The sequence below is a fragment of the Lygodium microphyllum genome, chromosome 2 (genome assembly GCF_053477565.2).
Source record: "Lygodium microphyllum isolate KBCC chromosome 2, Lygodium_microphyllum_v1.1.10, whole genome shotgun sequence".
NCBI lineage: Eukaryota > Viridiplantae > Streptophyta > Polypodiopsida > Schizaeales > Lygodiaceae > Lygodium > Lygodium microphyllum.
Window position 1 is genome coordinate 45,617,609 of NC_141136.1, and position 20,577 is coordinate 45,638,185.

Genomic DNA, 20,577 nt, shown 5'->3' on the forward strand with positions numbered 1-20,577 from the left:
GGGGGGATTTTGGATTAATTTAAAAAAGGGGGGTCATTCCCATGCAGAATGTTACATAGAGTGAACAATGATATTATTTTTTATGAGATAAGCAACTGGTATGCATTCAGTGGTAATGCATTGGATGATGATGATCACCATGATAGTTATGTGTAGAAAAAAAAGCAAGAATCACAAAGCCTTAATGGACCAAAAACATCATCTAATACTACATCTCATCTAGTAATACTCCTTAGTCTCCCTTGGTTAGGGAGACTAAGTCTCCCTTGGTCAGGGAGACTAAGGTCAAGGAGACTAAGGAGTAGTCCCACATCTTTAGATGCATCTACTTGTTGAAAGGGAAGTAGAGCCTAGGAGGAAGAAGCTTGGCAGTGAGAGCTATGGCAGATGGAGAGCAAGAGCAAGAGAGAAAAAGAAACTCAAAGTGGGAACTCCAACAAACACAATGTGTGGCCAAGCCTTCCTTTATTCAAACTGTCACTAAAAGAATAAAGAATAAGTGACTGTGATAGGCGCCTGCCACCTATAGTGTGCAGTGGCGAGTGTACTGTCAATGTAGTAATACACGGGCGGCTAGGCAGAGGTGCCTTTACCCCCAACAATCTCCCACTTAAAGGCAAATCTGCCCTAGTGAGAGAGAAAAGAAAAGAAAAGATAGTAGAACATGTACACATATACAACAGGATGAGGAAAAAGACGTCATCTTATCCAACACCCATCAATCTCCTAAGGAAGACAAAGCGCTCTGTAGTGAGGCTCTTCGTGAGCAAGTCTACAAGATTCTGCTCAGTCGGAATCTTGACAAGGTCAATAGACCTGTCCTCAACGACCTCACGAATGAAGTGATACCTCACCTAAATATGTTTCATCTTCGCATGGAAGACCAGATTCTTGGCCAATTGAATGGCACTAATAGAATCCGAATGCAGTGTAGGCATAGCATCTGTCATATCAAGGTCTGCAATCAAACGGCCTAACCAGATAGCCTCCTTGTAAGCCTCTATGGTTGCAATATACTCGGCCTCTATAGTAGAAAAAGCCGTACACTTCTACACCTTGGACATCCAAGAGATAGCCCCTCCAGCATAAGTGAACACATAGCCAGAAGTGGACTTCCTACTATCTGCATGTCCTGCATAATCAGAGTCAGTGTACCCCATGATTCATGTATCGTGGCTGCCATAGCAAATACACATATCTATTGTGCCCTTCAGGTACCTCATGATGCCCTTCATGACAACCCAATGTTTCTTGCTAGGTGTAGCCTTATAACGTGCTACAACCCCAACTGCAAAAGCAATACCTGGACAGGTGGCTATCATGGCATACATAAAACTGTCCACGACTGATGCATAGGGAATCTTGGCCATCTCGGCCCTCTTCTCATCTGTCTCCGGACAACCTGTTTGCGGACAATCGGCTTGTGAAACCTTCACATGAGAAGTTAATGGACATCCAATAGGCTTAATATCCTGCATACGGAAGCACTCAAGGACTTTATGAATGTACTCCCTTTGTGACAGATAGTGTAGTGGAAGCTCTCGCTCAACTGCCAAGACCCACTGACCACTTATTGTTCAAGCGTTCCAAGAGGAGCACTAATGGCTACCTCTCACATAGCCGATGCACTACCTATCCATGAGTGTAGTGAGCTTACCTCCATGCTGATTGAGTTACCTCCTCTCCCACGCACTCCGGTAGCTCCACGATCCAAGTGCAAGCTTCAAGCAAGCTTCAACCTCAAGCTCCACGCTCCAAGCTCCATTGCCGCGAGCAAGACAAGAGAAGAGAAGAAAAGAAAAGAAGAGAGGAGAAGATGGAGAGCTTCTCCTCCCCGATCCCTCACCCTCACATACTCACTCCCTTACACTCTCACACTCCCTCTCTCAAACAAGCTCAAGCTAGCAAGAAGAAGAAGAAGAAGAAGAAGAGGAGAGCCACTTTTGGCCACACACAAGAATGAGCTTCTCATTCACTTTTCAACTTTATATACATTACCCTAAATCCCTTTTGGGCGGTCATCCCCTTTTTTACATGGCTGGCCGTGGCCTAGGCCCTTTTTCCCATTGTCCTCCTATCTTCCTAGCTTCCTTCCCACCGCCTGCTACATTTACAAATTGCACTGATGAGAGACCGGCACTCTTAAAATAAATCATGGTGCGCCTTGCGCTTTTTTACACGAGTATTAACTTGTGCTTCTCTTGTGCGCCTTTCTCCTTGATTTAGGACTTTTTTGCACTTCTTGCGTTTCCAGATTCTTCTTGGTGCACCTTCACCTTCTGTTTTGCTTTTGCCTTGGCCTTGTCTCCTACTTCAGATTTTCCAAATTTTCCACCTTTGTTCATTTGAGGGTTAACATTACCCCCCTCCTAGATGAGTGCCAGTCCCATGGCACTCACAGTCATAGGAAGTATGCTTTAGCATGCACCGAAGATGTGGGTGGCAAGGACGTCTTGTGGTTGCCTTGGAGGATTTCTAGTGGTGGGCAGATGAAGGTTGTTGGGGCACATTGTTGGCGTGGGTGGTTGGTGGTAGGGTGGTTGGAGTTGGAGGTAGGGCTGTTCACTGTTGGGAATTGTGTTGGGCTAGCACATGTATGGGTTTTTGGGGATTCTGCACATGACGATTCTTGGCGGGCTTGCAGGATGATAAAGGATAAGAATTCAGAGTTGAGTGTCGATGAAGAGAAAACGACACTTTCATTGGAGTCTTCAATACCTACAATTGAAAACTTCTCATATGTGGTCTCTCCCTCAGGGTAGTGCTAGTCTTCTTTATCGTGCACAAGGCAATTAGTTTGGGAGATAGGTCGAACTGTAAGCAAGGCAATTAGTTTTCTTTATCGTGCACAAGGCAATTAGTTTGGGAGATAGGTCGAACTGTAAGCAAGGCAATTAGTTTTCTTTATCGTGCACAAGGCAATTAGTTTGGGAGATAGGTCGAACTGTAAGCAAGCTGAGAGTATTGTCCTACACTTGAGAATCCAAACTATGTATATATTTCAATGCAAATATTATGTGAGTGCTCGTGCGTACTTAGATATTACGTAGTTAGAAGACCGTGGGCTGGTTTCTCGTAACAACGTGTGGATGAAGCAAAGTTGTCCATGTTGAAGAGAAGAAGTACACATGAAGGTGTATGAGACATCCTCTGCATTGTGACAGCATGATGTAGTATAATCAAACACATTGACACCGAATTGTACAAATGGGTCAGGCTGACAAGTCTAACCATAGGCGAGACAAGCTCCCTAGGTATGTCTTGCCCTTGATGTACCCTGAATAATTGTGGGGGACGTGTAGAAGGCTAGGGGACTAGGGACGGAGCCAGTCGACCAAGGTCACTAGGCATACCTAATTTGAGGACCCCTAGATGTCATGCTGTGATTGTGAGTGCTCTTTTTTTTTTCTTCTTCTTCTTCTTCTTGTTTTTCTTTTTGTTTCTTTTTTCTTTTTCTTTTTATTTTTCTTGTTTCCTTTTCTTCTTCTTTATTTTTTAAAAAAATAATAATAACATGAGTATAACCATAGCAATACGTTGAGGCTATTAGCCTTTCAATTGGATTGGGAAATGTCGAGATTAAAAGGCTGTGAAAATGGATATTACAGCGATGATTGTGTCCTAGCCTCATTGCTAAAGGAACAATTGTTAAGATAGGGAGATACACTGGAGATTTTGCAAAACCTCTTTGTCACGTGCGATGTTGGTACAATTGAGGTAACATCTGTCGCAATGAGTGCCAGGTGTAAAGTTTGACCCAAAAAGAGAGAGTGACCACCACTGATCATGCTTTGGGCCATACGATGTGGGCGATTGGCAAGGGTGATTTTCGCTTTTGGCGGTGAGGCTTCATCATGGCTCCTTGTGAGGTTGGTGGTCTAGCGATGACTTGGGCATTGAACACTTTCGTACAAAGACCTTTGTCATCTTGCATCCACTTGACACTTTGTGAGAGTATATGCAAGTCACATGCATCAATTATAATGACAGATGCAACACAAAAAGATATTACTTTATCAAAATCCTATGGTGTTGACTGCAATGCATATCATCGGTGCTTGTTAAAGATGTGACATGTATTAGTAGTCAGTAAGGGAGGTTAGTATAGTTAGGGAGCCTGCCCCTTTAACCACTTAAGGATAAAAAGTTATGACAAAATGGCATTTGGCAACTTATACAACATAGGGCCTATTCTATTTGTATGAGGTGGGGTGAATTTGGGTGGTCGGGCGACTGGGACTGTGCCAGTGCGGGACTCCCATCAGGTTGGGCAGGGAAGATATCAGGCGGGACCCATATGGTGTAGTCCCTGGCTGCATCTGTTTCAAGAATGCTTTTAAATAATTCATCAAATTCCCTCTTGTTTCTAGTTACCTTCTCCTCTTTTGAGCACCTAGTGTCCGAGAGTCTAGTGAGGATCTACACGGCCGGGGTTGCTACCCCCCGGGCATTTCCTTGGGCCTTTGTTATCCTAGCCTGGGAATTTTTTGGCATGTGTCTAGGGTGATGTCGCTTAGGGCCTCTTTTTGGTGCGCACCTCTTAAGGGTAGGCACATATCGCTCTGGTGGAGGCACTTGTGCCTTATGCTCCCTTCTACGGAGGAGAGCTTCCTTGCATGCTAGTTGCATTGTGTACTCCATGACGGCTACTGTGGGAAAATCTGCAAAATGTGAACCAAGGTTAGGCTTTGAGGCAAGATAGAATTATTTGCATGAAAGGGATTAAATAGTGGATTATCAAGCGCACATGAGGAGGAGTGTGGTGAGGTTAGGCATGTAGTGTTTGTTGTAGAGGGACGGTCCCCCTGATGATATTTGTCCTGCTTCGACTGCGAGGTGTATTCTAGCCATTAGCATATCTTGGCTTATGCTAAGTTGCGCGGATTGATTTGATGGAGTGGAGTAGGGCTCGTCCCCGGAAGGATAGACCGAAAAGGGAAAAGGTGTATAGAAGGGGACGACGCCCCGTCTACACCGTCACAGATGTTGGTTAGGGCTTCCTATGGCGGTAATGAGGGTTGCATGTCCTCCACCTGGAGGCAGGAATGGTCACACGACTTCTAGACGTGTGGTGAGAGGAGGACCTGAGGAGCTTAGCCTGTCAAACCCAACTCTTTTCCCTGCGCTTGACTATCATTGCTTGTGTGTGTTGATATTATCTATACAGGGTCACAAAACTCTGTTTATTTATGTACATACTTACGAATCCATGTCACTTCGTGAGGATAAAAACCAATTATAGAACTCAGGATTGTACTAGAGTGTGGCACAGGCATCCAGTACTCGTGGCAGCTTACTCAATAGCGATAGATATTTTGCAACATCGAGTAGCATGGTACCTTGTCCGAGTCTATTGGCAACATGTAACTCCTCCTTAGTGAGAACCTTATCAGCCATAGAGTTATCTCAGCTAGTTCCAACTAAGTCTGTACCCCGAATGGCAGTCAGCACTCGAAAGGAAGTTGGCGCCACATAGGTTCGGGTTCTTTGAGACCGCCATTTGGCCAATCGCTCCTCTGAGACTGTCATCATCTGGGCTCCTAGTTCGGCCATTGTAATGCGATTTTCAAACCAACATTTTTCTAATTGACTTCGACTCTCTGATTTTCGCTTTAGTTGCTCTATCTCTAAGAGATTTGGTTGGCAAAGCACATCATTGAATGTCACAGTTAAGCGTATTTTGTCGGCTTCCTCGTCAGAGATGAGTCGCATGTGTTCATGCAAGAGCTTGTCATAGTGCTCGTCGAGATGTTCTTGCTCTTCCCAGGATAGGGGAAATGGCAAGTATTCCCCAAGCTGCTTCTTGGGGAATGCATCCATGTTCGCAAGGATGTAGACACGTGCGAATACTTTGAGTTTAGCATCCAACTTAGGTAATCATTCTGCGACACTTCTATATTCAATGAGGGCTTGCTCGGTTGCTATCTCATGCAAGGTTCTAGGAGTTTCCCTAGGCTTTAGCATAGTTGGAGGCTCAGGCCTAGATGAGCAAGATTGGTCAACACTAGGATTGCTTATGCCCTCGGGGTTTCCATGTTTCTCCTAAGGCCTTGCTGTTATTGTGTCATGGTTCTCCTTGGATGTGACCGGTATAGTCTTGTCACCCTATTGTGACAGTGTTGTATCCACTCTTGATTGGTCAATGCGAGTTCTATTGTCGGTGGATTGAGTGTTGCAATAAACCGTTGATGATAATGGTTGCTTTGATTTTTCAGAGCACATGGATGTGTCTAATGTTTCACCACTATTAGGAGATGTGGCCGTGGGTTCATTCGTGGGTGGACTCAATGCGTTATTTCTTAGATCTTCGGCACTCTTGATCTCAATCTTCTTGGGGTCTACAACCGCTTGCAACTTCCATTGTTGTTTTCGTTATTTTCTCTTCTCTTTCTTAGGCAATCGAGGTGTATCCCTAGAAGACTTGGGACCTTGAACTAGCCCAACCATTGATGTGCTTGGTTGGGCCTCAACATTCTCTTTCTCTAGTGTGTCCTCATGGGACATAGCTACGACTTGCTGAACAGCCCTGCTAGGTTGTGAGGGTACAACTGCCTCTCTTTTTGGAGAGTCTAGCTCTTCAGCTAATTCCCCTCTGTTTAGATCCTCAAGCCTAGGCTTTAGGTGCTTTGGAAGTGTTGGATTTTTCAAGGATGTTGGTTGCGACACCTCCTCCACAGGTGAATGGCTAAGGACACATTCCGCAAGGGGCATTGTCATGGCCAAGGGCTGTGACTGTTGTGATCCCTGTTTGGAAGTAGTAGCAACTAGTTCAGTGGACTAGCTACTATTGGTGGATTGTGGTGTCAAGTCCTTAGGCCGATCGGAAGTGGTCGTGTCTTTTGTTTCCCTTTGAGCATTCCCTTGTGTAGATCAAGCATCAATTGATCTAGCCACATTAGGTTGCATAGGCATATCCTTGGGCTAAGAGCTACAGGTAGTGTCATATCTCACCTCTTGGACATTTGGAAGCTTAGATGGAGATAGAGGTTGGGATTGAGCAGCTGCACTTGACGGCTATTGTTGTGCTTCCTGTGTCCATTTAGGGAAAGAGGGTGTAGGAGATCTGGGACTCTTAGGTGGACTTGGGACTGGCTGAAAGATTTGCTCGCGGCTGTTAGATGATTGTGCCATTTGCTTTGTTGAGCAATCAACCTTCTTATGAGCAGCGTTGTGCCTGTGGTGCTCATGATCCTCTTGGGAAGTCAAAAGCTCCTTGAGCATTAGTGGTCCTTGTGCACGCTCAATGGTTACATCTGACATCTGCTTATTAAGCATGCTAGGCTCTTTCTTTCTAATACTCATGTTTGGTTTCTTGCCCCGAGACCTGGATTTTCTTTTAGATTTCCTTCTGTGCTTCTTTGCTTTTGATACAATTTGGCCTTCAGCTAATAGAGGTGGTTTAGCAGGGGGTTTTGGTACCCAAATTCATCGGTTACCTGTGTAATACCCTTGATCACATAGCGATGCTTTGGATATCCATTGCGGTGTTGTGCTAGCTCTCCATCGGTGCCTTCATCTATAAGGCTTGGGCTTCTTTCGTGGTCTTCTACGATGTTTGTAAGTCCAAAGCCTACCCTTGGCATTATCTCTTGACCTTCTTGTTTCAAGCCTGGCCTCACTCACTGGTTCTCTCTGTTCAACATGCGCTTGTAGCAACTCTTTCAACAAGTCCTTGCTCTCATCACTAGGCTTGCTTGGCATGTCGAAACGTTCCTTGTCTTTTCCTCGAGGTTTGATGAGGTCACCCTTACTAAAGGTTGTGATTATCCTCACACCCGGTAGCATCAAGTGTATCCTCTGTGCGACATAGTTGGCCTCACATTTGGTTGCCCTTTTGAAGGGTCGTCCAAGGAGGGTTTCCTTTCCACAACTAGCACTATTTGGAGGAACATAGAATAGGACAGGAAGGCTTTCAGTTTCAATAGTTACAAGGATTTTGCACTTTCCTATGAGTGTTTGTGGGTGTCCCCTGTAAAGGACTAAGAGTTGCATTAGTCGATGTGAGCTCTGGTTGGCCTAGTAGGGTCCATGCTTCATAGGTCAAGATATTAAAATTTGCCCCTTCATTGATGAGAGCATCGACAATATGCTCTCTTTTTGCGATGAGTTTGACCCTAAGATAAGCAGGCGGTACTATGTCTTCATCTTTCGGGCCTTGGCTTATAAATTTAAGCCTTCTCACAAATGCCCTTGAGTTCCCAACTACACGACCAGATGTGGATTCTCCACTGATGTCTTGGATCGTCTGTGCAATGCTATTCAAGGAGCATCTATCGTCAGGACTGTCATGTCTAGTCATCCTTGCAGTTGTAGCTTGATGTTGTTGCCTTCCACTTTGACTAGATGGAGTCTGAATGCATTCGATACATGTTTTTGTGGTGTGGCCTTTTTTTCCTTGTTGGCTAGATTGGCCCATTGAGGTTCTAGGGTCTCAATTTGTCTTTGTTTGGGTATGCGCTTTTGGTTGCTCCTTTGCAAGTGAGAATCCATGCTTGTGTATAGCCATTACTACACTAGGATTTTATGTAGAGGACCTGTCATGGCACGTGTTTTCTCTCCAACCTACTTGGGGGAGGTTTGGAGGGGGCAGAGCCTCCTCTGCAAGGATTCGGGGGGGTAGTCCCCCCGGCCTGCAGGGCCGTTATGGTAACTACCATGTGCAATTTGAAGGACCGTTCATAGCCAAGTTTTGAACTACTTGCTCTAGATTTCAGTTTAATAATAGATCTATGATGTGCTTTTGGCTCTATGTGGTCTCTGGTTGGTTTCAGAATCTTCAAGTTAGAATTTTGAACAAATCCAAATTCGGCCTAACAGGTCCAAATTGCAGGGGCTGAGTACTCGATTCGGTCCGTCCGAATGGCCGAGGGCCGAATGTTAAATTCGGCTAGTCTGAGTGCGTTTGTTTGAGGGCCGAGTGGTTGAGTGGTTTGAAGGTCGAGTGGCCAAGTGGTCCGAAGGCCAAGTGGCCAAGTGGGCTGAGGGCCGAATGATAACTTGTCCGAATAATGGGGTTGGCCGAGTGGGCCGAGGGTCGAATGGCCGAGTCAGGTGGGCCTAGTATCAAGTGATTCGAATGCTTCACTCAGACGGGCCGAGTGAAAGGTATTCGAGTGTATTTGGCCGAGGGTCGAATACTAAAGGGCCAAATGGATTGAGTGGTCCGAGGGCCGATTCTCGGACTTGGCCCAGAATCGATGTCACTTAGATGGACCGAGCGCGATGCGTTTTTTCCACCGGACTTCCAAGAATTCGTCGCGTCAAGCGATCAAGGCCTTCCTACCTATTGAGCACCTCCAGATCCAAGCTACTCATGTAGGGGAAGGTGTGGAATTACCTGTGCTGGGCAAATAACTCCTAGATGACAAGATCGAAGCATGTCCACACAATGAAGCTCTCTCCCTCTCTCCAACTCTCCTGAAACCCTGCAATGCAAAATGTGGCCTTTCTTGCCACTCCTAGCCCCTTATCACCCTGCCCAAGCCTATACTCACCTTAGTCTTGCTTCCCTTATTAATATTTAACCCAAAATTTCATTTTTTGCCGTTCTTTTCCTTGTTTTAGCCTGTTATACAACAACAGAAGACCCTATTGTGTGCTCCAATGGTTTGCTTCTATCCTTCCTAAATGCAAGAAAAAATCATAACGGAAATACCTACACTACTCCATCATGCTTTCCCAAGTTTAAAAACCAAAAACCTACTTGCTAAGGAGATCGAATATCTCTTCAAACTCCCTCTCTTCCTACCTACCTACCTCAAGCACCGGTTCGGGGAAAACCCTACTTCAATGCTTGATTCAAAGCGCGCAAGCATTCAAGGCTTGAATCCGTTGTCCCAGCAATGGAACCAAAATGTAGTGGGAGCTCTCGCTCAACCGCCAAGACCCACGGACCGCTTATTGTTCAAGAGTTCCAAGTCAAGCACTAATGGCTACCTCTCACATAGCTGACGCGCTACCTATCCATGAGTGTAGTGAGCTTACCTCCATGATGCTGATCGAGTTACCCCCTCTCCCATGCACTCTGGTAACTCCACGATCCAAGTGCAAGCTTCAAGCAAGCTCCATCCTCAAGCTCCATTTCCGCGAGCAAGAGAAGAGAAGAGAAAAGAAGAGAATAAGAGAGGAGAAGATAGAGAGCTTCTCCTCCCCTATCCCTCACCCTCACACACTCACTCCCTCACACTCTCACACTCCCTCTCTCAAGCACAAGCTCAAGCAAGCAAGCAAGAAGAAGAAGAAGAAGAAGAAGAGATCCACTTTTGGCCACACACAAGAATGAGCTTCTCATTCACTTTTCAACTTTATATACAAAACCCTAAATCCGTTTTGGGCGGTCATCCCCTTATCCCCTTTAGGCCCTTTTTCCCATTGTCCTCCTATCTTCCTAGCTTCCTTCCCACCGCTCGTCTACATTTACAAATTGCAGGAGTGAGAGCCCGACACTCTTAAAATAAATCATGGCGCATCTTGTGCTTTTTTACACGAGTATTAACTTGCGCTTCTCTTGTGCGCCTTTCTCCTTGATTTAGGACTTTTCTGCACTTCTTGCATTTCTGGATTCTTCTTGGCACGCCTTCACCTTCCGTTTCGCTTTTGCCTTGGCCTTGTCTTCTGCTTAAGATTTTCCGGATTTTCCACCTTTGTTCGTTTGAGGGTTAACAGTATACGAGAAAATGGTTGTGAATGTCTCTTGTGCTTCTTCAGAAGAGGACTATCTAAGTATATCCCATGAGGACAAATCCATGCTTGTTAAAAAAGATATTCAATTGTCAGATTCTGTAGTTTTTTTTGCATAAGGTGAGGCATTTTGGCTCAAAAATTTTACGATATGGAATGATGGTGTTGTTTATTGCGAATGACATTCCTTTGTTTTTGCTATTAGTTTTAGGGCATTAATTGTTTCTCTCAAGCAAGAAATCTCTAAAACTATATTTATTGTTGATCCATCGTTATTAGTGGAATTGTTTTTTAGATCTTTTTCAAACATAGAAATATTTTTCAAAACATTTGATCCAATCACAAACTACTATAATTTTTTTCCTTACGTCAAAAGGTATGCAATTTTGCAAAGGGCTTAATGTAAACTTCTTTGTTGTATGCATTTCTTACTAACATTTCACTTTGTAGAGGACATTGGAGCCTAATACATATTGATATTCTCACTAGAGAAATTATCCTTATGAACTCTCTTAGTGGTATTTACGGCCAAGCAAAAATGTTTGTTGAATAGAATAATGCTTACTTTTTGGTTTATTATTTATTTTATTTGATCTATTTTAGCAACTTGTTTCCATTTACAGTGCTGACAGGCTCGTGGCTATCTTTTTGGACACCACATATGAGGATATTGCTGATCCTCAAAAACCATATAGCTTTCTCCAACAAGAAGTGCCCTTGCAAAATGATACGCATTCTTGTGGATGGAGAGTGACTTCAAATGTTTGTAGGACAATAGATTCAAAGATTATCAAGATAGATGGGGTTAATGTAAGTATTTTTCACATTGTTTTTTGAGCAACATGTCTTTGAGTTTTCCAACTTATTACAATTTTTCCTCGCAGTGCCAATATTATCTTGATTCATATACATGGTGGATAAGGGAGAGATGTATTGAGTTGATTTTGGATAGGGCAATCACACCAGTCAACCCCGACTCCCCTCCACTAACATCCTCAACTAAGAGTAAGGTTAAGATGAAGGGAAAGTCACCTAGAAAGACTAGTAAGGTAAACTTCAAAAAGAAAGAAATGCCAACACTTTCTCATCCATCTTCTCATCAGCCTGAAGAGAAGAGGCTCCATGTCCAAGTCAAATTCTTCAAGCAACCAAAGAAAAAAGCAATTGTAAGGATATTAGATATCTTTGTAGAAAGCTATGAAGAAGTTACAAAGCTAAAAGAAGACAAATGGATGCAAATGAAGCAAGATCCTTGTATATTTACACTTCAATTTTGTAACTCTTGATTCAATGAAAAGCTTTTTGTCATATGTAAATGTAATCAATGTTTTCATATTTATGGCTCGAAGCTTACAATTGTGGGAGGCAAGAAACTCATACAAGAGAAAGAGCGTTTAGCTCTTTTCCCAAAATTTTTACCATTTACTTTGAACTTATATTCAGGGGATGTACTATTTAGCATCTCCAAGGTATCCCTTACATCTTGAAGACCCCAATTTGGAAGTGATATTTACCTCCTTTTCTATAACTTGCACCTTAAGTTTGAAGGGTGTGCAATCTATATCAGAATCCAAGGGAATACAGATGCCTAGTCTAAGTTTGTATCTCCTATAATCAAAGCCCAAAGTAAGAGTTTGTCGTGTGATATTATAAAATAGAGACAAGGATTGGGGGCATACAATACACCTCATGGTGTCGCCCTTATGGTCAACCTCTCTAGATTTCCAAAGCCTTCCTATAATGTTGCCTAGTTCTATTTCTACAAAATTTCTACTTAGCCAATATACTTTTATTCTTTGTAAGTTTGCTATTTTGGAGCAACCCACAAAGATATGTAAGGGTATAAACCATGACAGGCGTATTCTTCTTGAGATCCTTCCAGCTATCATGGACTTTTGAATATCTTAACATATAATTTAAAACTATGCATTGTTGCCTTATCACGAACCTCCCAAATTAGAGATGAGAGACTTGGCAATGGCAAATCCTGGATATGTCCATATGCATCCTCTCTAGAGGAAACCACATATTGTGCATAATATATAAAAATTCTTCTCTCACTAAAAGAATCGATGGTCTCATCAACATAAATAATGTTTGCAAATGCCTTATGAATCACATTGAAAGTTCCTCTCAAGATCTCCACGGGTTGCCACATTTAGTACTTGTTGACGGAAATATATCTACAACTAAGAATTTGATATTAATATTTGCTTAAATTTAAAAAAATTTACATATGTTATCAACTTAAGACTTACAACGTCTTTGCTGTCAAACACGTTCGTTAGGATATAAGTGCATATCCTTGGCCATGTAAACACGTTGCAATTTGACAAACCACCCTTTATGCGTAATTTTGAAAGCAATGATATGTCCCTTGTAGTGATGTTTTATATCCTATCTTTTTCTTCTTTTCACCTTGTGAGAGCCTTTCAAGAGGGAAAGATGGTAACCCAATCGTTTATGCAAAAGGTTTTGGGCTCCCAATTTCCGTCCTACTCCTTGGCTATAGACAAGCCATTGCAGGAGTTTATTAAACAAGAAGGGTGGCTTTTGGATGCCATACTTAGATTGAATTAGCAGAGAAAGAAGATCATTGAGAAAGGCGAATGAGCAGAGAGCAGATGCTCACTGAGAAAGGCAAATGAACTTAAAAGGAATATTAAGAAGACTAATGAAAATATATTGGGGGTGCCAAAAGCTCTCGACTTTCAAAAAAGTCATTATTAACTTTATAACATCTTTGTCATGTCCTTTGTCAGATTTTATAAGTAAATAAAGACTTCGGGACTACCAAGACATGTCAGACTTTGGAGATTTTGACTAAAAGAGAGGAGAGAATCATGAAGTGGACTCTACTATCTCCAAAAAGGAGGAGACAATAATACCATATTCTTGCACATGTGGCAAATTCTCTTTGGCCCTTTCCTTAATCATGTGATTAACAAAAATGCATTTTTGAAGCGTTTTTTGCCCTAATGAATATTCCTAATCCTCAACTCATGTGCAACAAAGTAATAGAATTTGTATCCCTTCTGCTCAAGAGAATATCCCACAAATACACACATTTTTACTTTGGAATCCAATTTATTATGAAACTTATAAAAAATATGCACATAAGAAAATCCAAATACTTTTAAATGGGATAGATTTGGCATTTTACCAGTATACTTTTCCCCAAGTGTCATACCATGTACATCAGTTATGGGTGTCTTATTCATAACGTATAGTAGTATCAACAACTTTACTCTATTAATAATGAGGCAAGTCTCTTTCAGATGTCAATACTTGATCCATCTATACAATATGAATGTTTTTTTGCTCAACTCCATTCTATTGGAATCCTCTATATAATCATTTTCAGGGTCTTCTATATAATAACCATTAGATGTGAACCTAACCTACAATCCTTGTTCCACCATCTGACCAACAAAGACTAGGCTTTTAGTTATGTTCGGTATATGCAATACATAAGCCAAATATTTTGTTTTACCATCTTGTAGACTCAAGGAAACATTTCCAATATGAGTAATAGGGTGAGTTGTATTATCCCTGGACTCCACATAACTTCGAGACTCTAGACTATGTATTTCTCTAAACCACTCTCCACGAGAAGTCATGTGGTTAGAGGCATTTGAGTCTATATACCAACCATCATTCTTGATGAACCATTGGTAGTAATAGTATTTATAAAATGTTGCATGGCAAATAACTGCTCACTCTTGTCATCATTGTTTTTGCTAGTGAAAGCATAATTACCTTGCTACTTTTTCCCATAACTAATTTTAGCATTCTTTTTGAAATAAATATTAGAAACGTGGCCTTTCTCACCATAATGCCAACGTTTCCTACTATCATTAGAATTTTTGCTATCAGTTAAAACTTACAACTTGCTCTCTTTGGCTCCCATTTCCTCGATACTACCCTCCCTTATTTTGTTGTGCACCATAACTTTGACCACAACCACTACCTTGGCCTCGACCACAATCTCTACCTCTATTAGGAGAGTAAAACACTTTAGACTTGCTCTTATTGTGAGAAGAAGAGGAATCCAAGATAAGGTTCTTCTCCGCAAGTATCAATATAGAAATGAGATTTGCAAAGTCAAGGATATCATCCCTACTATCCCTAGATGACGCGAAGCTCTTGTACTCATCTCCAAGTTCATCTAAACATGCTCACATAGCATCATCATCATCAACTATTACATTGATAGATTAGATCTTCCATAATACTCTTGATCATTAATGCATAGTCATTAATGGATAGATTTCTTCTTTTGACTTGATTTAAGCTGCACCTTTTTGACCTTAGTATTTACCTTAAACAATCTTGCCATATTCTTCTATGCGACTAGCAGGGCTTTTAGATTCCTATAAACAACCCATCATACTATTTGTGACACTCACAAATAGCCAAAATATTAGTTTACTATATGTTTGCTCCCAATCCTTCTTTGTCTATATTTGTTCAGCAACAATAGCATTTCGCTAAGGAACTTTGGACCCCATTGTGATGTCTCCTTTAATGTACTTCCAAACATATTTACTTATCAAGAAAATTTTTATTTTGAAGTTCCATGCAAATTCATTGTTCTTATCAAACTTTTCATAGACAATCTAGTTAAAATTGTCAAACATTTTGACAAGATAAGGAACCTTGCAAAGCTTGCGATTTGCAACCAAGCCAATACTAGGTACACTACAATCAAACACGTAGCTTTTTCCACTAACTGTGCAACAATAACTACAATTTGTACTTTGTATATAGATATCCTTTATGTCTGCAACCTAGCAAACACACGAACCCTTATAAATTCAAAATTTGTAACTTTTACACCTATAAATAGCAAATACAACCAAATTTATAGTATACCTAGAAATTGCTTTCGATCAACTTGCAAGCTAGAATAGAGGCCAAAATGACCTCTTCTGGCAAATATATTTATAGCCGCTCCTATGACAACGTGCATTAGCCACGTCTCCCACCATTTGTAAATTGTAATACATCTAGATTTTCAAACCTACCCACAAGACTTTTCATTATAGGTTGTGAACCACGAACTTAGACAGTATGGTCCTTCTCGTAGGAGCACGACCAAGAATCCAAACTTGAGGTTGCGAACCACGAACCGGATTTGTCGATCTGTTATAATGGTTCTCAAATTTCTGGTTTTCTGACAAGACTTGACTGAAGTAGTAGTTGCGAATTACCATTACAGGACAGGGATAATCTATGGCGGATGCCACTGAAGAAGAAGAAGAAGAAGAAGAAGAAGAAGAAGAAGAAGAAGGAGGAGGAGGAGGAGGAGAACGAAGGAAGGTTAATCCAAATCACTGCTCAGTAAATCTTCTTTTCCCAACAGTGGAGGACGTTTACCTTGGTTTCTGATGATTTCATGATGACAGCTCCCTAATGAAAATGGAAGCTCTCAGCCGGTCTACATGGTCACCAGTGAAAATTTGAAAAGAATTCCACATTGATTTTCCAATGGTTCTGTGATGAACATGAGAGGTGCCGGCTACTCTATATGGAGACAAGTGAAGACTTGAACCAGGATTTTGAAATTCTAGCCGTGAAAGGACTCTAAGGGCGGTCCTCTACGAGCATTTGTATTTCAATCATGATACCTTCATATATAAGGAGATCCCTGCCCTAGTTTTGTTTTCCTTCTCCCATTTAAAAGCATGCAGCTTGAACTTTCTGCAAGACAGAAGGCAAATTTGATTGCCTTATTGCATGAGTGCAGGCAAAAGAAGGATCAAAATCATGCCATGCATTTGCATGCCTACATGTGCCAGCAACAGCTTGATTCCGACCCTGTTCTTGGCAATTACCTTGTCCCCATGCTGGTGGACTGTGGGAGCTTGATAGATGCTCATCATGTTTTTGATAGGCTTTCATACCGCAATGAGTACTCATGGAATTCACTCATCTCAGGCTATATCAACATTGGAGAATCACGGCATGCCTTCGAGCTGTATGACAAGATGCAAGAGGAAGCTTGTGTGCAACCAACCATGTGCGCTTATCTGGCTCTGCTTAGTGCTTGCACTCTGCTACATGATACAGATACAGGTCAAGGTTTACATGCCAGAATTGTTTGTCGGGGGTTAGAAAGAAATCTTTTCTTAGGCAGTCCAGTACTTGGCAACACACTGGTTGATATGTATTGTAAATGCGGCTTCTTGGCAGAAGCACATTACATGTTTGATAGGCTGCCACTGCGGAATTCTATTTCATGGAATGCACTGATTACAGGGTATGCAGAACATGGGCTTTGTGAGGAAGTACTAAACTGTTTCAAAGAGATGCAGATTGAAGGTGTGCTTGCAGATGCTGTTACACTTGTTCTTTGTATAAAGGCTTGTGGCAATAGAGCAGCTTTGGAATCAGGCCGAGAAATAAACACTGAAATAGTGAAAATTGGGTTGGAAAGATGTCTTCATCCAGGCAGCACACTGGTGGATATGTATGGCAAATGTGGGTCAGTTGCAGAGGCAAAACTAGTATTTGACAGACTGTTAGTTCGAGATAGAGTCTCCTGGACTGCACTGGTTGCAGCATATGCTGAACAAGGGCTTGATGATGATGTGCTGAAGTGTTTTGGCAAAATGCAGATGGAAGGTGTGTCTGCTGATGCTGTTATGGTTGCCTACAGCTTGAAAGCTTGTGGCAGCAAAGGAGAATTGAGATTAGGTTGGGAAGTGTATGCTGGCATAATAAAAAAAGGCTTGGAAAGAGAGATCTGTGTGGGCAGTGCAGTAGTTGATATGTACACAAGATGTGGCTCAATTGCAGAGGCATGTGATGTGTTTAACCAGCTATCAGTACAAGATTCAATCTCATTGAATGCATTGATTGCAGGATACATTGACCATGAGCTCTATGAAGAAGTTGTGAACATTTTTAAACAGGTGCAGTTGGGAGGTTTGCCTGCAGATGCTGTCACATTTATTCTCTGCTTGAAGTCTTGTCATACTTCCAGGCTTGATATAGGCCGAGCTATAAATGGTGAAATAGCCAATAGGGGGTTGGAAAGAGCATCCAATGTCGGGAACGCACTGGTTTACATGTATGGAAAATGTGGTGCACTTGCAGAAGCACTGCAAGTATTTGATATGCTGCCCATTAAAGATGTAGATTCATGGATTGCTTTGCTTTTAGGATATGCTGACCATGGATTACATGAAACAGTGCTGGGTGTGTTAAAGCAAATGCAACTGGAGGGTGTATGTGTGGATATGGATGCTGGCAGTTTTGTTATTTGCTTAAGGTCTCTTACCACTATGCAGGCTTTAGAAACAGGTAGAGAAATTCATGCTAGCATTATGAAAATGGGAATGGACAAAGAGCTTCAGGTAGGTAATTCACTGGTGGATATGTATGGAAAATGTGGTTCACTCATGGAAGCACAACATGTGTTTGAGAGGCTGGCAGTTCGTGATGCTGTCTCATGGAATTCTTTGTTTGCAGGATATATTGACCAAGGGTTAGGTGAACAGGCTCTAAATTGTTTCAAACAGATGCTAGTGGAAGATGTTTTTGCTGATGATGTCACATTTCTTCTCTGCTTGAAGGCATGTGGCACCATCAGAGCCTTGGAAATTGGCCAAAAGGTTCATGATGAAATAACTAGAAGGGGCTTGGAGTCTGAGCACTACATGGGCAACACTCTTGTGGACATGTATGGAAAGTGTGGTTGTCTTTCAGAAGCACACAGAGTGTTGGACAAATTACAGATTCGAAATACAATCTCGTGGACCATACTTATTGCAGGGTATGCTGAAGGTGGCCTTGATGAGAATGTTTTAAATTGTTTCAAACAAATGCAGCTGGAAGATGTGTTTATGGATGCTCACGTGTTTGTTATGTGCTTAAAGTCTTGTGGCAACATAGGAGCATTAGAAACAGGTCGAGAAATACATGCTGAGACCAGGATGTCAGGTTTGGACAGAGGTCTCATTGTAGGCAACGCATTGGTAGACATGTATGGCAAATGTGGCTCAGTTGCAGAAGGTCGGGAAGTATTTGACAAACTCCTTTTGCGGGATGTTGCATCATGGACAGCAATGATACACGCTTATGGTGAGAACCATAAGGCTGATATGGCTGTACAATGCTTCTTAGAGATGCAAGAGCACTGTGTAAAGCCAGACTGTATCACATTTACCTGCCTTCTTGCTGCCTGTAGTCGTGCCAGCTTGGTCTTGGAGGGCCAAGAGTATTTTAGGGTCATGCAAGAAAATTATAACATTAAACCTACACTGGATCATTATGCATGTATGGTGGACCTCTTTGCGAGGTCAGGACATGTTTATGAGGCTGGTAAATTTTTGACAGCCATGAAATGTCCTGCACCTGGTAAACTTATAACAGTCCTGTTGAATGCATGTAAGAACTATGAAAAGTTGGAAATGGGGGAGAGATGCTTTCAGCAGCTTGTAGAGGTGAACCAAGAAGATGCTGCAGCATATTTGTTGATGGGTGACATATATGCGAGTGCTGGCAGGTGGAGGGATGCAAACCGATTGGAAGAGTTGAGAAAATTTGCAGGGGCAAAAAAAAAGCCTGCTAGTGTAATAATTGAGGTGAACAAAGAATTGCATGAGTTTGTAGTGGGTGTCCGCCTAAATGAGGACATATTAGGTATTGTAGGCAGTTTACGGATAAAGGATCAAGACTACATACCAATGCTAGAATTAGCCTTAGGATATACATCTGATGAACCAAATATAGCCACATCCTATGAGCTTGGCAACTATTCTTTATGTGCAACTAATCTTAGCAGTGTTAAATTGTATAGAAGTAATGAGGTTGTGCCATAACATTGAAATTGAAAAACGATCATGCCCCAAAGGAAACTAAAAGTCCAAAATGTCAAGATTAATCCTTCAAGGTCAAAATTCATGAGGAAATCAAGAAAGTGAAGAACAAGATGAATGGAAATCTATGCTATTGGCAAAAATCAATCCAAACTGCTTGGGTAAAAAAAGGAACCCTTTGTTCCATCATAGATTTAATTGAAGAAAATCTTGAATCAAGCTCTCTAAGGATCCAAACTCTCTTAGGAACCATCTTGCATCGTGAATTAATGTTATTGTAGTGCTCTTGGCAAAATTTTAAACATTCTTGGGATGTATTGCACTTATGATTGATAGCGTCATATCCCATAGATAACTGAATATGGAGATGGGTTTGATGGTATAGTGATTCAATTTTAAAGGCATCAACATCCCCAACATATATTGCCAAGCCTCGGACTTTCGATCAAGGGCAGCTTGTCCCTATCATGAGTCAATGGATGACTATCACAATTTGCTACTTCTTGCTTCATTTGCAAATGTGGTGACAAGAGTAGGGGTGCCAAATTATGAGTGGCAATAGACCTCATCAAGAAAAACCCCAAAGTACAAGAGATTGACTTGACACACATCTAGCATGATAGCACTTTTGTATGTGAAATAGTCATCTAGAAACACCGAGCTCTCTACCGAAGGCTTGCATACCAAGATTAGAACCACAATCCTCTACAAGTCCAAGCAAAGTGGGTAGGTAGAGTTTCCTAGATCACCTTTTGTGTGTGGGGGTGGGGGGTGGTGATGGGGGTCTTACTCCAAGACACTTGCAATCCCCAAGTCCTTACACTCCACGAGTCACTTGGACACCTCCACAAACAACTTTAATCCATTAGTCCTTTGATACAAGCATGCACCTCCTTTGCAACAATCTCGAACTGACTTGAAACCCTCTATCTTTAGCAATCTCAACTTGCAGCAAAAGCTTAGCTTCTTTGTATCTCCATCTCCTCTCTTTCCACAAATACACATCAACCCCGAAGCATTGCCTTCTTCACCATCACTAGTCCAAGAAGCCTCTGTGAATTACCTTCCAGCT

The 20,577-nt window shown here is 42.0% G+C and overlaps 1 protein-coding gene across 1 annotated transcript; it reads left to right on the forward strand.

The window, feature by feature from the left end:
* Positions 1-15,709: 15,709 nt before the first annotated feature.
* Positions 15,710-19,861, forward strand: LOC148039689 (pentatricopeptide repeat-containing protein At3g09040, mitochondrial-like). Its single transcript, XM_087693058.1, has 3 exons — positions 15,710-15,796; positions 15,902-16,002; positions 16,089-19,861. Exon 3 carries the CDS (start codon positions 16,368-16,370, stop codon positions 19,506-19,508), a length of 3,141 nt encoding a protein of 1,046 aa, XP_087549184.1. The 5' UTR covers positions 15,710-15,796; positions 15,902-16,002; positions 16,089-16,367; the 3' UTR covers positions 19,509-19,861.
* The last annotated feature ends 716 nt before the right edge of the window (positions 19,862-20,577 follow it).